General features: G+C 32.7%; 1 protein-coding gene across 2 annotated transcripts in view; it reads left to right on the plus strand.

Moving 5' to 3' along the window:
* The window catches only part of KLHL1 (kelch like family member 1), a 424036-nt gene that overhangs the window by 324577 nt on the left and 77434 nt on the right, over positions 1-22025 (plus strand). For both annotated transcript variants that reach the window (XM_007186194.2, XM_007186195.2), the window contains one exon: positions 14995-15219. In XM_007186194.2, coding sequence (XP_007186256.1) covers positions 14995-15219 — 225 coding nt within the window. The remainder of the gene's footprint in view (positions 1-14994; positions 15220-22025) is intronic.

Genomic DNA, 22025 nt, shown 5'->3' on the forward strand with positions numbered 1-22025 from the left:
TCCACAAGTCAGCAAATTGCCATGGCGCCACGTCCCCCTTCCCTGCGGCCCCTCCAGAGCGCAAGCGGCTGGCACAGCCGAGCCCAATATTCTTTACCAGTGCAACATGTATCCTTCACCAGCTATCATTCCAAATTTAACCAGCAATTTTTTCCTATTTTTCTCTCCATCATAAATGTCTTGAAGGATACTTTTAATTTTATCAAATTTCACAACTCACTTCCTCAGATTTGAAGCTCCACACTGGTTGCAGTACTACCCACACACATATATTGTCTGATTCTTCAGTGTCTTTTTCCTTTTATCCCTCTTTCTTTGCTTGTCTAACCTTATTGTAATATTCTCCCACCCTTGGCTTCCCAGTTAACCTTACTTATCCCTCATCTATAATATCTTAGCATTGTGTTCTTTCCACTGTTATTACACTAATACAGTTATATTAAATACATCTGTTTTCATTTTCCCAAAATAATACAAAATTTTTGAACATATATAAAAGTTAAAAGAATCATTCAGTTAACTTCCACATACTCAGCTAGATTTTACAGTTAAAATTATGCTACATTTGCTTTAACACATATTTATCCAACTATTATTCCTCTACTCATCTATCATATTTTTAATACATTTCAAAGTTGTAGACATAAATACACTTCATACTGGACACATCATCATATTATTAACTAGATTTCAATATTATTTTAGAGCTTTTGGACTATATTAACACACAATGAAATGCACAAATCTTAAGTGTACCTTTACATGAATTTCGACAAATACGTATATTTATATACTTCAAAGTCCTTACAAGATAGAAAACATTGCCATTACCCCAGCAAGTTCCCTCATATCCCTTCCTAGTCAGTCGCCAGCTTCCACATCTCCAAGACAACCACTTCTCTGAATTTCTTTCTACTTAAAATAGTTTGGCCTATTCTTAAACTGCATATGAATGCAATCATACATTTCATATGCCTTTATCTAAACTTTCTGTCAACCAGCATACTTTGGTGACTCTACCATGGTGTTATGTATATCAATAATTCATTCTTTCTTTTGAATTCCTTAATAGTAATCTGGTTATCCAGTTTCCTGCTGATGAACACCTGGGATATTTCCAGTTTTAGCTATTATAGGTAAAACTGCTGTGAGCAGTTATGTACAAGTAACATTTTGTGACCAATGCACTTTCATGAATAAGAGATACATTAACCAATGTTATAGACATTATAACATGACTTGCAAAAAATATACATGGAAAAAAAAATCACAAAAAAAATCTTGCTTCTTGAAAACCACACAAATATATAAGTAAATAAATCACAAAAATATGCTGTTTTCTCTATGGCTATTCTTTACTAAACCTATTTGCTTTTTCATGGTTTTTGTTCTACTAGTAATAACATTTCACATGTTGGATAACAACCTGGGCTTTTGGGGATTTTTTTTTTTTTGCATATGAAATATTCTTTGATATACTGGAATTATCAGATGTATTTTTATTTAATGTCAAAGCTTTTGAAGAATTTTATGTTAGTTCTGTTTCACACTCAGGTAGTCTTGATGCCTGACTTTTAAAAATTCCTTTTAAGATCATGCAGCACTAATGTGGTTCAGAAATGCTCATGTAGACTTGTAGATAATGATCTATACACATAATGATATACCCATCAAGAGATGATTTAATACCAAGAGCAAAATTCATGAATAAATATCACAGGGAATAAGCACATTTAATTTACTCTGTTACACTTGAGTCATGTTAACTATACATATTACTCAAGGAATCCAACCATACCTGCTGAAAGAGGTAGAGATAATCATTTCAATGACGAGGTGTGATGTCAACCTCGATTTCTCTGGAGTAAGCAAGAGATGGGAGAAGTGAAAATGCTGATGCCTCAGAAAGTTCCAGTATCTGTGTTGTGCTGGGAGTATCATTATGAATTTAATTACTTACTTTTTATTTTATATAAGAACAAACTATACAAAAGAAAACTAGGTATTTTATTTTGTATCAACAACAAAGAAATACCCAACAAAGAATGTTTCCACACTAAATTTAAACTTTTCAAAGTACAGCTACATATCTGTGTGTATATTTTTCTAAGTCCATACTAATGTACATTTAGTAGAAATGTAAGGGATTTTAATGAAAACAATTTTAGTTATTTTAGGACTTTTGGCTGGTGTACAGACTTTAAAGCCTAATTCCTCACTAACAACCCCAAATACTACTTGATGAGTGGTTTACTTATTTTAGTAAAATTAAAACAGAACTGTGTAAGCCTTGTATTCTTTAGCAACATAATTAAGTATTCCAAATGTTGGTGTTCCTCATATATATAATGAGAATAATATCACATACCTCTTTGAGACACCATGTCAAATATCAAGACAAGGACACATGAAAAAAACTTAACTGAATGCTGAGTTGGTGGAGGTTATCTTTTGAAATGTTACATATTATTCATTGCTGGCAATTTTTTTCACATTTAAAACTCTAATTTTCAGGGTTAAGATTTCTACAGTTCACAGAAACAATCCAGCCAAGAAAGGTCTCATTAGTAAGCTTTTCACTTTTAGACAAAGTTCCTTTTGAAAGGAAGTTAATGAACAACATGTGTATACCTATGAAAAAATATAGTTATGCTTTTTCACATCTGATTTGCACATATATATTTTAACTCTATATATTAGCCATTGTTTTCTACATTTTATATGTATCAAAATTTCAATGTCAGTATCAATTTAATATTTATCAGATTAAAAGAATTTTAAAATAGCTATTATTCTTTACTATAATCAAATAAATGTTTTATAACAATTATACAAATAAATTATGTTCACATATTATACTATTCTTAATCTTTACTTGATCTATTGTCATTACACTCTAGTCAGAGGTATTTTTTGTGTACATAATTACAATTTCCTTTTAAGTGGCTTCTTTACAGGAATCTGTAAGGGTGACCATTGCCTAGGTCTACCTTTGAAGCATGGGCATGAATAATAATGGTTTCATATGTTTGGCAGTCTAATTATAATTCTATTAAATTAGAATAATTTTTATAGGTACTCATGTGTTGAACAGAAAATGTGACTTTCTGATTGTTCTGTTAATATTACTTTTTTTCCCCAAATAAGGAAAAAAAAATAGATTCTTTTGATTTTTTAAATCTCTGCCCCCCAAATTGGAAAGTACTAATTATGAAATTGGGTTACAATTGTATCCATTCTACTGCCAGTTCCCCAGCTTTTCTTGGGTTCCCAGGTTATTAATTCATCCTTTTTGGATTATCTAATTCTGCTACAAATATTCATTGAATATCTACTAATCTCCAGTCACTGTTCTCAGTGCTGGAAAACCAAACAGCAAAAGTCCCTGGTCTGTTGTAGTTTAAATTATATTCAGCAGATTAAAAACAAATATACAAGTTAGTTTAGTTTATGCGATGACTAGCTATCAAGAAATATAAAGTAAAAAAAGGGGCATGGGAAGAACAGGATAAGGGAACAGTGCTGCTATTTTTATGAAGGTTGGCTGAGAAAGGCCACCCTGATTAGTTAAATCTGGTATACAAATTGCTATATGAAAATTTAATAATTTTTTTTCTAAAAGGAAGAGTTCTTTGATTTATTATGACCAATAAACACTTGTTGGGTGTCTTTTTCTCCAAATATTTATATTTTATTGGTATTTTAAGAGTAAGGACTGTCAAACAATGGACTAAAAGCCAAAACTAACCCACCAATTGTTTTGTATGGCTTTGGTTTATACATTATAATAGTTGAAAATAATCAAACAAAGAATGATATTTCATGATGAATTTAGTGAATATTAGCATTTTGTGAAATTCAAATTTCAATGTCCATAAAATTTAATTGTGACTCACTCATTTGTTTGCCTATTGTTTACAGTTGCTTTCACTCTACAATGCCCATATGGTTGCAACAAAGAGACCCATAAGGAAACCCACAAAGGCTCTGTTTTTTACTATCTGACCCTTCATGGAAGAAAGTTTTCCAACCTCTGTTATAGAAGAAAATATATCTCTATATCATATTTCTAGGAAACTTGTGGTGCCAAATGTATATTCCCTTGACCCAACTCTAATTTATTGGCAGCTGGAGTGGACAGTTTCTGTACATGTTTACAATGTCCCACCATAAGCAGCCTTCTGGCCTACCTGTTTATCCTCTTAGGAGCATTCTTTGAGGTACTGGGAGCAAGCTCAGACTGCATGACCCTTACACAGGAAGCCCAACTGTGCAAACAAAGCTCCAGGAGCCATCCTCAACCAACTGGGTATGGAAGTATGTGTATCTACTGTAATATCACTTTCAGTGTTCTCACTTTTTCTTTATATGCTCCACTTAACTTCTTTGTTGGCAAATACTTTCTTCAATTATCTTTTTTTATTTTTAAATGACAGTGAGTTTCTCATAGGAGACAAAAAAGCAACACTAGGGTCTGTGCATGAACTCAGCAACAGAAGTGCAATGACCAATCACCTGCAGACTTTGGAAAAAGTGAGGTGATTCGTTTCTGATCATGAGGCACATCTGTTATTTAAGTAGTGATTTGTGGACTGAAGAGCTAGTAGCAAAGTTTGTATTTTATGCAGTTATTCACAGTTAATATGTTGTGGTAACTAAAACTGGGAGGGGCTGTTTTATTTAACTAAGCCATGGTAACTGAAATTTATTCATACCAGAACCATGCAAAGCTAGGACCATCTATATTTGAGGAGATATTGTACAATCATACTGCAGAGAAAGAGGACTAGAATGTTAGGGTAGGAGACTGACAGGCACAAGCGTATGAATAAGAAGCACTCCTTTGCTTTGGTTAAAGGGGAATCAAGATTCTGAGAGGCACTGATCTCTTCTTGACACAAGGCAGTCCCACTGTGCTGTCCTGCATCCAGCATGGCAGCAGGCAAACAGGGGTCCCTCCAGCTTAGACTAAGGCATTTATAAGAGACTATTTAGTTCCAAAGAAAGAGTCAACAAAGAGTTAAAAAGAGAGAATCTTTCAAATTGATACATTTTGGAGGTAAAAGAGAAAAAAAATAAGAAAACTGCATCATTACATCGTTCTGTTTATCTTATGCATGCTAGCTGTGAAAACCAATTAGAGCCTAGTTAAAAATATATATCAAGTATGCTGATGGCATGTCAACACCACAATAGCAGTGACTCTTCCCTTAGATTGTGATTGACTGAGTGGACAGGAGAAAGAATTAAAACCATCCTTTATTCTACATGTTTGCATCGCCTCCTTGTTGACAGCCTCCTTGCATCCACAGGTCAAGTTACTGATTTTCATTAACAACCAGGTGTCTGATCAGACAGCTCTACATCTTTCATGTGAACTCAAAGCAAATTTTAATATAGCTAACAATAATAGGAATCTTGGTGAAAAAAAAAAACATAAAAGGAGAAAAAGCATTAATTCTTAACTATGCAGTAAATCTTAATTTCCTTGAAATTTTTTTATTGAATCATTTTATTATTGAGCATATATTATGATATTTGACTATTTAATGGGTACCTTGGATTTTCATAAATGTAAAATTTTAAAATTATCTAACTGTAGGGATGGACTGATATTTCTCTCTTTCTATTCAAAGGACTTGGCCAGATCATTTTATCCTGAATTTGTCTCATCACACTTTCCATCATTGCCAGTATTGTTGAAAGGCAAAAATGGAAATTGAAATAGATAAGTGGAATTAACCATCTTGACCTGATTTTTACTCCTTGGCTTGAACTGAACAAACTGCACTATCAAGAACTTTTAAAGAACAGCTTTTCATACTGCAGTTCTACAACTGGATAATTTCTAAAGCATTTAGCTTAGTAGTGATCATCATATGGCTTTAAGAAAATGATTCACTTACAATTGTGTGCCAGAGATATCTGAGCATTTGCAGTTAGGTGGAGGAAATAACTTTAAAATACTGTATGACTTTTTCTGAAGAAAAACAATATAATAAAAGAAAACTTATTCTTTCATATTTGCCCTTTTGAAGACTACTATTTAATGTCTGCCTCAGTAATTCCATTCAGTCACTTCAGTTCCACTTCAGTACGTTTTCAGTGAACTTGAAATATATCATTGGAGATTACCATTTCAAGGTCATCAGTTTGCACCAAGCTGTAGAAACAATCAAAATTACAAATAACATCATGTCAGCCTAAACCCAGTTTGTTTTTCAGACACAAAGAGTTTTCTTCTGGAGTAGGTGTTGACTTATCAGGCTGCTAAGAGATATTTTAGGGAAGAACCATACTTCTTCCCGAAGGGTCTCAGGGGAAGAACAAAGTAAAGTCAAGGCAACTGCTTCCTTGACAGTCTTTAAAATCAGGAAAGATGCTCATGTGTTAAATTAAATTCTGGTTGTTTACATTGCTCTCAATGAGTCTGCAGACAAAGGACTTTCAGCTCCTAGAAGCTATGTTCTGTAATGAAGAGTGAAGGAAGGTTCTCTCAGTTGAAAAGTGAATCACCTGTCAGTGAAGTTTTCTTTCATGGGCCCATCTTCACTAGAAAGACACAAAGCTTAGTGACTATCTTGGTTGTAACCATTTCCAGTGTCTCTTCTGAGGATGGATCAGGGTTAAAATTATAAGTTAAATTCTTCAAAATTTAGTCTAGTAAAATCTTTATTTTGCCTTTTAGTGGTCACAGGATTTGGGCCACTTAACTGTACATTGTGTACATCTTTCAATGAATGTGGATTGAGTAATAAATTAGTGTATTATGATAAAATGCCATCATAATTATAAATTATTTGTACAGAGTACATTCTTTTTGATCAATCTCCCAGTGAATGTTCAATACATAAGTACATCCTTTTTCTAAATCAAGTCTCCTTTTACAGACCCACAGGGAGAAAAAGCCTGTGTGTGTTTATGCATGTTTCATAAGTACCAGATCTTAATCCTCCAATGTGTGGTTCTTCTCTGTCAAAGAAAGAGAGAGTTTGCAGCACTACCTCAGCTTACTTCCATAATAGAGACTCACAGAGAAGGAGAAGTAAAAGGTTTAAACATAAGTAGAAGTCACTGCATTTTCACCTAATGTGGTACTAATATAAACCCTCAATTTGAATAAACATTAGTAGATCATAGAGAGCCTTCAATTAATATATCTTTGTAAGGGTGGGTGCTCATTTATGAAAAAGACAAAAATGTACTTTCCAAGAGTTTATAGTTTAGGTGGAGATCAATGAGCTCTCATGTTTTTTTTACTATACTGATGAAAAGGCATTTGAATGACTTTTGTTTGTGTCATACAGTCAGTAATACTACAACTAGAACCCAGTTGTCATAATAGTCATTTTTCCTTTCATTCACAAGTGCTGACATTTCCTTTCATTCACAAAGGGTAGAAAAATTCTAATAAATATTATATGGAAAGTGTTTTGAAAAGTTTTAAAACTTTTAAAAAGGTTTTTAAGAAGTATCTTAAAAGAATATTTTAATAATAATATAAATAACAAGGGCTTGGTTTAATTTAGGCAAATGTTAGTTATAAAAATAAATATTTAATGGGAAAATTTCAAGTAATATGAGTTTACATTCAGTGAACATTTCTTAAGAAAATGAAAAAAATAAAGTATACTTGTAATAATGTTTTAATATGTGTTCTTTTGCTATATAGTTATTTTAGGGCTTCCCTGGTGGCACAGTGGTTGAGAATCTGCCTGCTAATGCAGGGGACACGGGTTCGAGCCCTGGTCTGGGAAGATCCCACATGCTGCAGAGCAACTAGGCCCGTGAGCCACAACTACTGAGCCTGCGTGACTGGAGCTTGTGCTCCGCAACAAGAGAGGCCACGATAGTGAGAGGCCCACGCACCGTGATGAAGAGTGGCCCCTGCTTGCCACAACTAGAGAAAACCCTCCCACAGAAACGAAGACCCAACACAGCCATAAATAAATAAATAAATAATTAGAATACCATGACCAAAAATTAGTAAAAAAAAAAAAAAAAGTTATTTTAATACATGAGCTTTTTACTGTAAAAATGGTGGCTTAGTAATAATGATAGAAATAATAACTACAAGCTTTGAGTTACTTTTTTAAAGTCTCTTTCCTATGACATCTTTAGCAACACCAAAAGCTGCTTTTAAAAATAATGAATTAGTATTTTAATAACAGAACTAAGATGTATTTATGGCAAACTCTTTAAAATAGGAAGTTACAAATCAAAAATTCAACTCCCCCCATTTCCTATATGCTCCATGTATTTTATTACACACACACACGCATACACTCCACACCTCCCATAATAGTTGCATCGATTTAATATCAACCAGTTGGTTTTGATGTGAATATCAAAATTACACATTTTCTAAATTTGTTGGAAATGTAATAAGATTATTAAGATTATTAATAAATAAATTATTAAGATTATTTATTTAATAAAATTATTATTTAATTTTAGGAAAGCTTAAGTAAATCTTTCAACATTTACATGGTATTCATATTACTTTTCTATTAATTACCTGCTAATGTCATTAGTGTATTTCTATTTTAATGTTTCTAATTTACTTCTTGATTTATAAAAGCTTTTTACATATCAAGGAAATTCACTCCTTGTTATATTTATAAAACATTTTTGTTGTTAATGTTCTCAGTCTTTGGGTTTTTTAAATTAGTTTATTTTTGATGTAACTATACTTTATATTGAGGTTGTTAGTGATCATACATATATATATATATATATATATATATATATATATATATTTACTTAAAAATTTCTGGGTCTCATGCTTTCCCTCATGGATTTTTGATCTTATGCCCACCTAGAAGTGAAAATTCATCAACTACGTTTTCATCTTCTAGGATGTTTAAGGTTGTAGTAGAGTGTGACCGAAGGCAGGTTACTTAAAATCTCCATCCCTGTTAATGCATGTGGAGCCCTGAGAAGAGAACCACACATATGCTAGTTCTGTGGCATTGTGTGCTGTGCTCTAGCCCTGTCTCATCTAAACCTCATTCTGGTGTAATGAGTAAGGCAGGAATCTAAGTTATTTATTTTTCTCCAGAGGACAACTGTTTATCTTAATACTATTTATTTGAATAATAAAATGTTTTTTCACTGATTTGAACAGCCATGTTTATTATATTATACTCACATGTATTAGAGTTATTTCTGGCTTTCTTTTCATATTTATTAATATAGCTATTCTCATTCATAATAAAGTCATCTTTTTAAAATCTCTAGTTACACAATACTTTTTAATATCTGGTAGGGCATTTTTTCCTCAAGATTCCTTTGTATTGGAAATTGCCTGGCTTTTAAAAATGTATTTCCTGGGCTTCCCTGGTGGCGCAGTGGTTGAGAATCTGCCTGCCAATTCAGGGGACACGGGTTCGTGCCCTGGTCCGGGAAGATCCCACATGTGGCGGAGCAACTAGGCCCGTGAGCCACAACTACTGAGCCTGCGCGTCTGGAGCCTGTGCTCCGCAACAAGAGAGGCCATGATAGTGAGAGGCCCACGCACCACAATGAAGAGTGGCCCCCACTTGCCGCAACTAGAGAAAGCCCTCGCACAGAAACGAAGACCCAACACAACCATAAATAAATAAATTAATTTAAAAAAAAATGTATTTACTAATATTTGACTTTCAAATTTCCAGAGAAACACAAGTATAATTTTATAAATACCTTGTACAAATATTATTATATAAATTGTGATTATAAGATAATAATTATCATTTGCACAATAACAAACCATCTCATTCAAAATTAGTATGATTCTTTGTATTCATTCAAACTGACATTATTCAACAGAGTTTTACTTTTTTTCTTTATCTAGATTTGTAACCTATTTTGCTGATTTTATTTTTAGATAATTTACTTTTAGTGGTGCTATTTAAATAGGTTCTTCTGTTCTTTACACAATCTAGGTTATTTTCATTTTTAAAAATTGCATTGATTTTTGTATTTTACTTATTTGCCAACATCCAGAAACTTTAAATTTTTTCTAAGATTTTAAAGATAAGTTTTAATTATTAAGGTGGACTATTACATGAAATACAAATAATTAAAATGATATTCCATACTTTTGCTCCCTTGGTTATGAGCCAAGAAGTTGGCATCATTTTGTACTTCTTGATTTTAGTGAAATTAGTATAAATTAAGCAAAATGCTTGGTTTTTGAGATGTATATACCTACTTCAAAATAAAGCATTAAGCTTAATGATATATATACATTTATATCTCTATACAAATCTTCCTCAACTTACAATGGGTTTACATGTTGATAACCCCATTGAAAGTTTAAAGTATAGTAAGTTGAAAATTCATTTAATACACCAAACTTACAGAACATCAGAGCTTAGCCAAGCCCACCGTAAACATTCTCAGAACACTTATATTAGCCTACAGTTGGGCACAATCAACTAACACAAAGTCTATTTTATAGCAGAGTGTTGAAAATCTTATGTAGTTTTTTGAATACTGTCTGAAAGTGAAAAACAGAATGGCTGTAAGAGTTATCAGTTGTTTACTCTCGTGATTACATGGCTGCCTGGGAGCTGCGGCTCACTGCCCTGCCCACCTTCACAAGAGAGTATTGTGCTGCATATTGCTGGCCCAGGAAAAGATTAAAATTCAAAATTCGACTTACAATTTCTAATGAATACATATCACTTCCACACAATCATAAGTCGGAGAATTCATAAGTCAAACCATTGAAAGTCGGGGACTGTCTGTACATAGCTATTTATCAGTTTACTATCATTTTACAAATATTTATACTGGGGGGATGTAGAATTTCGTTGGTTGTTTATTTGGTGCACATGAAAGTATTTTGATGATTATGAAATGTTACAATGCCATCCTAATAAAATATAACGAATTACCTAAAAAGTAAAGACTTTTATTTGTGCTTGAAAAATATTTTCTTTGCAATACTACCTTTTTATATAAGTGTAAGAATGTTATCTCGAAGTTATATTTTTCATAAGTGTGTAGATACATGAAAGTCAATGAAAATTTTATTCTATGAAAAATTCAAGAAATAAGTAATTTTTATAATAATACCTTCTTTAAAGCTTGATGTCTTAAGTATCATGAAACATATCTTTTGCTTTAAAAAAATTCAGAATGCTTCTCAATATTTACTGTTTTCTTAAAAAGAATACATCTGACTAATTTAACCTTTTCCAAATGATTTGATGGCATCAGGATCACCATTATTATTGGGCCAAAATGCTCTTTAGTCACTATATAATGTGTTTTTTTTTTTAATAGCTATAAATGATTGTTCTATTTGAGTTAAAACAATTTTTTTTTTTTTATTTTTCTGGTTATTCCCTCACTATCAGCTATTGCTACTTTCAACTTCCCCAGATCATTTTGACTTGTAGGTTTGTAAAAAGTCTTGAAAATCAAGTAACTAAGCTTATTAACATTGTATTAAAATTATAGTAAAAAGGATCTGTGAGAATACCTTAGGTCCTTTCTGTTGAGTTGAATAAGAGTTTTACCTTCTTTATTGGATATTTTTGTGACATCTGTTTTGTCTGTTCAGAAAACTCCTATCATTTTATTCTGTGTTGTGTTCAAAATAAGTAAGATTATTAATTATTTGAATTATAGATATGGAATAAGTCTTGCTATCTGTAATGCCAAAATAGAACATGCAAGTATTAATTCCTATTTTTCTTCTCCAAATAATCACATTTGGATGTATGAATGAACAACTCCAAAGAGACCCAGAACCACACTTTAATAACATCTTGAGCACTTATTCTCTGTTTTATATTTTGAGAAAGGAGCCTGCAATTTGTTTTGTCATGAGGAAAACACTTTTGTAGTCATATTTTATCTAATACCTTCTAGTTATGTTATTGAACTTGGAAAACAAATACTTTATAAATTTTTAAAATGCAAATTAAGTAAACTCTATTGCTGCTGTAACACACTGCCATAAAGACCTGTTTAAAACAAGTGCCGTCTTTTAGCTCACAGTAGGTCAGGAGTCCAGGAAAGCATGTCTGGATTCTCTGCTCAAGATCTCAAAAGGCTGAAAACAAGGGGTTGGAGAGGCTGTGTTCTCATCTGCAGCTGGAGGCCATCTTCCAAGGTCATTCAGATTATTGACAGAGAGTTTATGAAAGCAGTCTGGATGCTATTGTGCCTGCAGTCACACATTTTAGAGTTGTGCCTCTGCTTTGCAGGCATTTGAGATAACCAGAGATGGTTTCATGAACAGAGGAACCCGAGAGTAACTATGTCTTAAAATAAACTTTCCTTTTTTTATTTCTTTCAACTGTATTACTTACCAGCACAGGAGTCCACTCTTATTCATATTCTCTTTTTAATTTATGTAATGACAAATATTGCCTTTACTTTAAGGAACAGCTCAGGATAACATTGCTCAGAGAGAATGGCTTTGTCCTTCTTCCTCTAACTCAGGAAACAACCAAGGGGATACATACACTCTTATAAGCAAAAGAAAACAACAGAACTCACAAACAAATTGATAAATTTTTAAAAGTATAATACAGTTGGGAAGTTTATACAGACAACTAATGAAGTATGCTGGTGAGAAAATACCTTAAAGAATATTATCACTAATAACTTTCATTAGAAAAAGAGCAAGCGTTTTTTTAACTTTGTGATCATTAAAAACTAGATAAAACATTTATATTACAGTCTGAATATGAAAATAATCAACTTATTGACTACTATAAGTAAGCTCTACAAATCAAGAAATCTTTGTTTTGTATTATTAAACTTTTTTTGACTAAGCAGAATTGAAGAGTGGAGTGAAAATATATCTTCTTTAGAGCCTCCTGAAAGAAAAGAAAGCCCTGCCAACACCCTGATTTTAACACAAAATGTAATTTGAACTTCTGACTTCCAGAACTGTAAGATAATAAATGTGTGTTTGTTAAACTTCAAAATTTGAGATAAATTTTCTCAGCAGCCATAGTAAATTAAAACAGCTTTTAAATTAAAAAAAAAAAAAAAAAAAAAAAGGAAAACAGGAATGGACTCCTATTTCTGATGTAGCAACTTTAGGATAAAATGTATAGGTCACCTCTGAAAACAGCAGCTAGAGGAAAAACAGTGTAAAAGTAAAAAATCCTGCCAGGTGTTGAGGTTGAAGACACATCTAACTTGTTTGAATGAGACTGAAACTCAAATCAAGTTCTCACTTTCCCCTTTGAATACCAACACCTTTTATTGCTCAGAGGCCCTTAACCTCACACATTCTCAAAGATTTTCTCTGAGAAGGATGACTGCACCTTAAACTCCCTGCAAAGAATTTGACCAAGGTTTTGGAGAAGAAAGTAGTGGAAGATATTTACTTCCAGACCTGCAAAATATGTGTCTCTTGGGATTGGGTTAATTAAGATTAGGTTACACTATTTCTTCTGCCATGATTCGTCAAGAGTTAGTCATAAGAGAGAGGTATTTGCATACAACTCTTAATTTTTAGTTAGGCATTCATGTAATCCCAATGCTATCAAGCTCTGAGAATTCACATGACCTTGAAATTATTTAATACTTTAGTTCACCTTGGAATTTCAATTTGTACATATTTGAATAAAGCATTTAACATATCAATAAAACATAATAAATACAATTAAGCATAAAAGAAGCACTTTTGTTTAAATAATATATATCATGTTACTAAACAGTATCAAATGACTTTTATGAATATTCCAGTTTATTTTTACTTTAAAAATAATAATAGTCTTATAATACTTCATGTTTAGTTGTATGAATAACTTCAAAATAACTTGCTTTTGTATAACTTCAAAAAAAAACAGATTTAATTCATTCTAACTCAGTATTTATATTGTTACAGCTTTGTCACTTTTGAATAAAAATTGAGCATAAATTATACCATTTTACTTCCATTAGCAAAACTTTTCCTGCCAAGTTGTTTATATTTATTTAGTTCATTGCTGGTTATGTTCTACAGAGTAAATGAGTCCCCTGAGGAATGTCTTCCCTAGTTTGCAAACTTGTAATACATTACAAGTTAAATGATCTTTAGTGCATAAGTGAAAGTACACAAGAATGTTGACTTGTAAATGTAGTGATATTTAATCACTGAAAATGAAATGTTGCTGAATGTGAGTGTAAACATTAAGATCAAACACTGAAGCAAGATCAGTGTTTGCTGGTTTATATTTTATCATAAAACAGTTGTGAACTAGTTCAAGGTAAATGTTTTTAATGTGAAATGTTTAATTGAATCCCTTAAAACATACCTCATCAGCAATTTAGCTTATTCTTTCGATTTCTATTTTATTAGTCAGATTTACTGCATTTCTCAAATTTATACATAAAAAGCTTTTAGGAAAGATAAGCTATTTTGTTTAGAGATTCTAACATTTGATAAAGATAGAAGATCATTTTATGTCTCTAAATTCTATTGCTATTCCCCGAATGCATTTTTTAAAAATAAGGTTTAATAAAAAGCACAGCTGACATTTGTTTACATATGTTAAAATTGACTTTTAAACCCTTCTGCTATTTAAGGCAAAAGACAAATTTAAAGAGAAATTTGGTAAAGAATTTATTAACTTCTCTTCACTTTCAGAAATTATACAGATAACACACATAACTTAGCTATTTAAAAGGGCTTTAATAAATGTCTTTTTAGGCTAGGATTGTGTTGCATTTTTTATAGCAAACAGTGATAAAGGGGAGTTGTAAAATCTACTCACAGAACTGTGTCATGCCCAACAATGATTCTATTGAATCAATAGTTTAGCATGAGACCATTATGTAATTCAAACAAGCTGAACATTTGTGTCTACTTTAATCATTAGTGTCTGCCAAGAAGAGAAAATAAAGTACTTATATTACTTTGTTTTTCTGCCATTTTTTTTCTTCAAGAAAAATGAACATGACAAGAATGTTTTCACATCCTAATTTGTACAGTGTCTTGGGAAGACTCTTTGTTGGATTAGTAGTAAATGGTGACTATGTGATTTTATGTTTTATCAGGCGCTACAACCATAGAGAAATATGACCTCAGAACAAATTTGTGGATCCAGGCAGGGATGATGAACGGCAGGAGACTGCAGTTTGGTGTGGCTGTTATTGATGACAAACTCTTTGTAATTGGAGGTCGAGATGGCTTAAAGACATTGAACACTGTTGAATGTTACAACCCCAAAACCAAGACTTGGACTGTCTTACCACCAATGTCAACACATAGGCATGGTCTAGGTAAGATTCTTACTTTATTGATATTATTTTTAGAAAATATTTTATTAATACTAAAAATGTATGCTAAAATATAGTATTACTGTCATCAATTATCATTAACTTTAGGTAAACTGTGGGCTTATTTGGAGCATATATATGTTTTTAATTCTTGATATTTTCCTGTGTTGACCAATATGCATTAAACTGTTGACAGTGATGTTAAATATACCAAGATGAGTAGACATCAAGTTATTCTCAAAGTTTTCACAGTCTGATATTCATACAACATGTAAAAATCATTTGGTATGAAGAAAAAAGTGCAGAACTATCATGGAGAGACCAGAGTAATGCAGCCTAGAGGAAGAAACAGTTAATGTGAATTGATGAAAACTTAATTAAGGTGGTTCGTTCCCACATTAGTGGACAGACAAATCTAGCTATATCTTTGCACTTAATTGATTCCACCTTGAAAGGTCCATGGAGAGTGGGCAACACAGGTTTAGAAAAAGAGTGACACATCAATAGGCACCAGGGGTCAATATGATAGGATTCAATCGATCTCTATTATGGAGTAACTTGGAGATGGGGAGAACTATATTTGGATTCAGAAGTTCTGGGTGTCAGTTTTGAATCTACCATTTGATATTGTCATGATTTGGGGCCAGCAGTTAAACTATGAGCCTCCGTTTCCTGATTTGCCACTGATTCAAGGTTATTAATTAGATAAATATCTGATGATGATAATGAATATGAAATCACTTGTAAATTGTAAAGTCCTATACAAATATTTGAAAAAAGAGTAACTTAATAAAGATAGTTCCTAAATTTGTACTTCTTATCATATGGATTGTAAGAAGTGCTAATTAGCTTTTTTGAAGACCTGAAATAGGTCAGATAGTTGACTAAGTACCTTTCATATATTTAGAAATACACACTAGAAAGATATTGAAGTTTAATTACAAATGTACTGATTTAGACATTCATAGGTAAGCAAAATCATAGAGCATTTCAAAAACAAATATTGATACTTCAACTCTGAGGTCTTCAGCACTGCATTTCTTATTCTTGTCTGCCATCATCTAAGAAAAATTTTAAAAGGAAAATAAATAAAATAACTATGAACTAAAGCAACTTACCTTTTTGTTCTTCTGGTTTACCTCCTCTTTCTTCAATTTGCTCATTAGCAAAATTACAGAATATTAATAAATGTTTGGGAACTTTTTCAAGCTCTAAAAGTTTGTGTTTTAAATAAAAATTGTATGAATACTTTAAATTATATAGCCCCCAATTATAATATGGAAAATATGAACACCAAATCATTTTTCCCAGGTAATATTATATAAAAGTTTTCTTATATATTTTTTCAAATATATTGAAGAATTTTGGCTTTTGTGTCCATGTAAAAGCTCTATGTATTGCTTTTATTAGCTAGCTATCTAACTACCTATGTTCCTGTTTGGGGGAAATATAGAGAATTAACACTCTGGATTGGAATTTTTGGAACTTAATGTCTTTCTTCCTTTTTTAGACAATTCAGTTCCTTTCTATTAAGGTATTCTAAAGTTCAATTAGATAGGTTTTTTGCATATCAAGAGAACATACTTGAAAACATTTCACCAAGAATACACCTTAAGTGGTATAATTTTAGATGTTTAAAGTATATAAGGTTATTGTTTGCCTCAAATACTATCACATAGGCTGCTGACCCTTTAGGAAGCAGTGCTGAGCAGGATGGTAATCTTAGATACTGTCTTTTAGTCTGTCTTATTTGGTAAAGAATCCATTGTGGAAGTAAGGCTGTATAGAAAATTATATGACCCAAGTATCAAACACATCTGATATGTAATACAGCATTTCTCACAAATTTTAGTGACCCAATACCAACTCTAGTAGTCTACTATTTTCATGCTTAAGCCTCTCCTGTTTTGTTTTTGTTCTGCTTCAGTTCCATTATGAAATAGCTCACCTCCTCTCCATATCTCATGCCATTGACTTCCTCTGTGATTTACTTCCTAGTGGTTATTGCTTACTGTCAGTTTTTAAAAAATTCTCCACTACAATACTCCCCAAGATCAAACCTGATTGAGTTAATAGGTAAAATTATGGCATAAGGCATCATTTCTGGGGACAATTCTCATCTCAAAGTGCCTCATAGATTCCTAGCAATGCCCAGTACATAGAAAACTGCCTTTGACTTGGATGCCAATCCAAGGTCCAATTAGTTGAAGCCAGACTAACAGCAAAGTCTTGTTATCAACAAATTATGGCAAGATCTGCATGGACACAGCTGATTCACTGCCTGGCAGTATGCAAGTTGCAGTGGCTCTTTTGAAGAGAACAATATGGCATAGGAAAAAGAACACAAATCAAAATTTCCTCCAAGTTATTCCCCCAAGGCAGTGCCATGAATTTTTGTCTCACTTAGGAAGTAACAATTGACTCTGTTTCTCTAATCATTATACCATGACTCTTCCTTCAGTGTAATAACCAATATTGGGTTTGAGTGTAAACCAACAGCCATCGGTACTAGTCTTTTATTTGTTCAGAAACTAGAATGTACCTTTTTATTTGCCATAGTTAACAAATACCTACCTTGTAGTATGCAGTGAGATTACAATATCGCCTATGTATCCCATGTTACACATTCAAGTGACAAGGAGCTAGAGTCTAAAGTAAAATTTTAAAATATAAAATAAAAACTCAAAATAATTTCTTTGACCTATATAGCTTTCCCCCACCTTGATTTCTTTGGAAAAAAAAAAAAATCCTTACGTGATTATGCGAGAAAGCCACGTGAGTTCTTCTGTTGCTAAGGTTGGATATGTGGCCAAAAATTTTTCATAGCTACCAGTAAGTGAAGAACGCTTCTTGTACTAGATAATATAGCATATAAAATTGTATTCATGTTAAGTCTGTGACATCAGGGAGTAATGCATCTGTCTAGAGAATGAAGATAATTAAGACTACAGTTGTCTCAATATGCTGAGTTTTTATTTTAGCATTATGTCTTTGGAACACATAATTCTATATATCATGTCTTCTTTCCCACCACATTTTATATTGTATAAAATTGAATAAGGCATTACTACAATCCACTGTTTGCAATTGTCATTTTAAGACAAATTGATAAAACAGTAATATAGCTAGTGTATATTATGGGTTTTCTATATGCCATGCTCCATGTTGTATGATAAATATATGGTAGGGGTTGCTTTATTTTTGTTTGTTTAATTTTCAATTGAGATAAAATTAAGTGTTAAAGTATAGAATTGAGTACTTTTCAGTCTATTCACAGAGTTGTGCAGCCATAACCACTATCAAACTCCAAAACATTTTTATCATCCTGAAAAACAACCTTGTAACCAATAGTAGTCTCTTGTCATTGCCCATCTCCCTAAACCCCTTAGCAAAACTTAACTTATTTTCTGTCTCTATGGAATTGCCAATTTTGGACATTTCATATAAACAGAATCATAATTTTTGGCTTTTTGTGTATGGTTTCTCTCACATAATGTAATGTTTTCAAGGTTCATCAGTTTCATAACATGTATCAGTACTTCATTCCTTTTCTGATTGAATAATATTCCACTTTAAGGATTTGCCACATTTTTTTTTAACATCTTTATTGGAGTATAATTGCTTTAAAATGGTGTGTTAATTTCTGCTTTATAACAAAGTAAATCAGCTATATATATACATATATCCCCATATCTCCTCCCACTTGCACCACCCTCTCACCTTCCCTATCTCACCCCTCTAGGTAGTCACAAAGCACCAAGCTGATCTACCTGTGTTATGCAGCTGCTTCCCACTAGCTATCTATTTTACATTTGGTAGTATATATAAGTCCATGCCACTCTTTCACTTTGTCCCAGCTTACCCTTCCTCCTATCCGTATCCTAAAGTCCATTATATATATCTACATATTTATTCCTGTCCTGCCCCTAGGCTCTTCAGAACCTTTTATTTTTTTATTTTTTATTTTTCTTAGATACCACATATATGTGTTAGCATATGATATTTGTTTTTCTCTTTCAGATTTACTTCACTCTGTATGACAGACTCTAAGTCCATCCACCTCACTACAAATAACTCAACTTTGTTTTTCTTTATGGCTGAGTACTATTCCATTGTATATATGTGCCACATCTTCTTTATCCATTCTTCTGTCAATGGACACTTAGGTTGCTTCCATGTCCTGGCTATTATAAACAGATCTGCAATGAACATTGTGGTACATGACTCTTTTTGAATTATGGTTTTCTCAGGGTATATGCCCAGTAGTGGGATCGCTGGGTCGTATGGTAGTTCTATTTTTAGTTTTTTAAGGAACCTCCATACTGTTCTCCATAGTGGCTGTATCAATTTACATTCCCACCAACAGTGCAAGAGGGTTCCCTTTTCTCCACACCCTCTACAGCATTTATTGTTTGTAGATGTTTTGATGATGGCCATTCTGACTGGTGTGAGGTGATACCTCATTGTAGTTTTGAGTTGCATTTCTCTAATGATTAATGGTTTTGAGCATTATTTTATATGTTTGTTGGCAATCTGTATATCTTCTTTGGAGAAATGTTTATTCAGGTCTTCTGCCCATTTTGGATTGGGTTGTTTGCTTTTTTGATATTGAGCTGCATGAGTTGCTTGTATATTTTGGAGATTAATCCTTTGTCAGTTGCTTCATTTGCAAATATTTTCTCCCATTCTGAGCGTTGTCTTTTCATCTTGTTTATGGTTTCCTTTGCTGTGCAAAAGCTTTTAACTTTCATTACATCCCATTTGTTTATTTTTGTTCTATTTCCATTTGTCTATGAGGTGGGTCAAAAAGGATCTTGCTGTGATTTATGTCATAGAGTGTTCTGCTTCTGTTTTCCTCTAAGAGTTTTACAGTGTCTGGTCTTACATTTACGTCTTTTATCCATTTTGAGTTCATTTTTGTGTATGATGTTAGGGAGTGTTCTAACTTCATACTTTTGCATGTACCTGTCCAGTTTTCCCAGCACCACTTATTGAAGAGGTTGTCTTTTCTCCATTGTATATTCTTGCCTCCTTTATCAAAAATAAGGTGACCATATGTGCATGAGTTTATCTCTGGGTTTTCTATCCTGTTCCACTGATCTATATTTCTGTATTGTGCCAGTACCATACTGTCTTGATTAATGTAGTTTGTAGTATAGTCTGAAGTCAGGAAGCCTGACTCCTTCAGCTCCGTTTTCCTTTCTCAAGATGCTTTGGCTATTTGGGGTCATTTGTGTTTCCATACAAATTTTGAAAGTTTTTGTTCTAGTTCTGTGAAAAGTGCCATTGGCAGTTTGACAGGGCTTGCGTTGACTCTGTAGATTGCTTTGAGTAGTTTAGTCATTTTCACAACGTTGATTCTTTCAATCCAAGAACATGGTATATCTCTCCATCTCTTTGTATCATCTTTAATTTTTTCATCAGTGTCTTATAGTTTTCTGCATACAGGTCTTTTGTCTCCTTAGGTAAGTTTGTTCCTAGGTATTTTATTCTTTTTGTTGCAATGGTAAATGGGAGTGGTTCCTTAATTTCTCTTTCAGATTTTTCATCATTAGTGTATAGGAATGCAAGAGATTTCTGTGCATTAATTTTGTATCCTGCTACTTTACCAAATTCAATGATTAGCTCTAGTAGTTTTCTGGTAGCATCTTTAGGATTCTCTATGTATAGTATCATGTCATCTGCAAACAGTGACAGTTTTACTTGTTCTTTTCTGATTTGGATTTCTTTTATTTCTTTTTCTCCTCTGATTGCTGTGGCTAAAACTTACAAACTATGTTGAATAATAATGGTGAGAGTGGGCAACCTTGTCTTGTTCCTGATCTTAGTAGAATTGGATTCAGTTTTTCACCTTTGAGAATGAGTTTGGTTGTGGGTTTGTCATATATGGCCTTTTTTATGTTGAAGTAGCTTCCCTCTATGCCTACTTTCTAGAGGGTTTTTATCATAAATGGGTGTTGAATTCTGTCAAAAACTTTTTCTGCACCTATTGAGATGATCATATGGTTTTTATCCTTCAGTTTGTTAATATGGTGTATCACATTGATTGATTTGAGTATATTAAAGAATCCTTGCATTCCTGGGATAAACCCCACTTGATCATGGGGTCCTTTTAATGTGCTGTTGGATTCTGTTTGCTAGTATTTTGTTGAGGATTTTTGCATGTTCCTCAGTGATATTGGCCTGTAGTATGCTTTCTTTGTGACATCTTTGTCTGGTTTTGGTATCAGGGTGATGGTAGCCTCGTAGAATGAGTTTGGGAGTGTTTCTCCTTATGCTAAATTTTGGAAGAGTTTGAGAAAGATAGGTGTTAGTTCTTTGCTAAATGTTTGACAGAATTCGCCTGTGAAGCCATCTTGTCCTGGGCTTTTGATTGTTGGAATATTTTTAATCACAGTTTCAATTTCAGTGGTTGTGATTGGTCTGTTCATATTTTCTATTTCTTCCTGGTTCAGTCTTGGAAGGCTGTGCTCTTCTAAGAATGTGTCCATTTCTTCCAGGTGGTCCATTTTATTGGCATATAGTTGCTTGTAGTAATGTCACGTGATCCTTTGTATTTCTGCAGTGACAGTTGTACTTCTCCTTTTTCAGTTCCAAATCTATTGATTTGAGTCTTCTACTTTTTTCCCTGGTGAGTCTGACTAATGGTTTACCAATTTTGTTTATCTTCTCAAAGAACCAGCTTTTAGTTTTATTGATCTTTGCTATTGTTTCCTTCATTTTTTATTTTTTTCATTTATTTCTGATCTGATCTTTACGATTTCTTTCCTTCTGCTAACTTTGGGATATTTTTGTTCTTTTTTCTCTAA

Source organism: Balaenoptera acutorostrata, chromosome 18, assembly GCF_949987535.1.
Source record: "Balaenoptera acutorostrata chromosome 18, mBalAcu1.1, whole genome shotgun sequence".
In the NCBI taxonomy this organism is placed as follows: Eukaryota; Metazoa; Chordata; class Mammalia; order Artiodactyla; family Balaenopteridae; genus Balaenoptera; species Balaenoptera acutorostrata.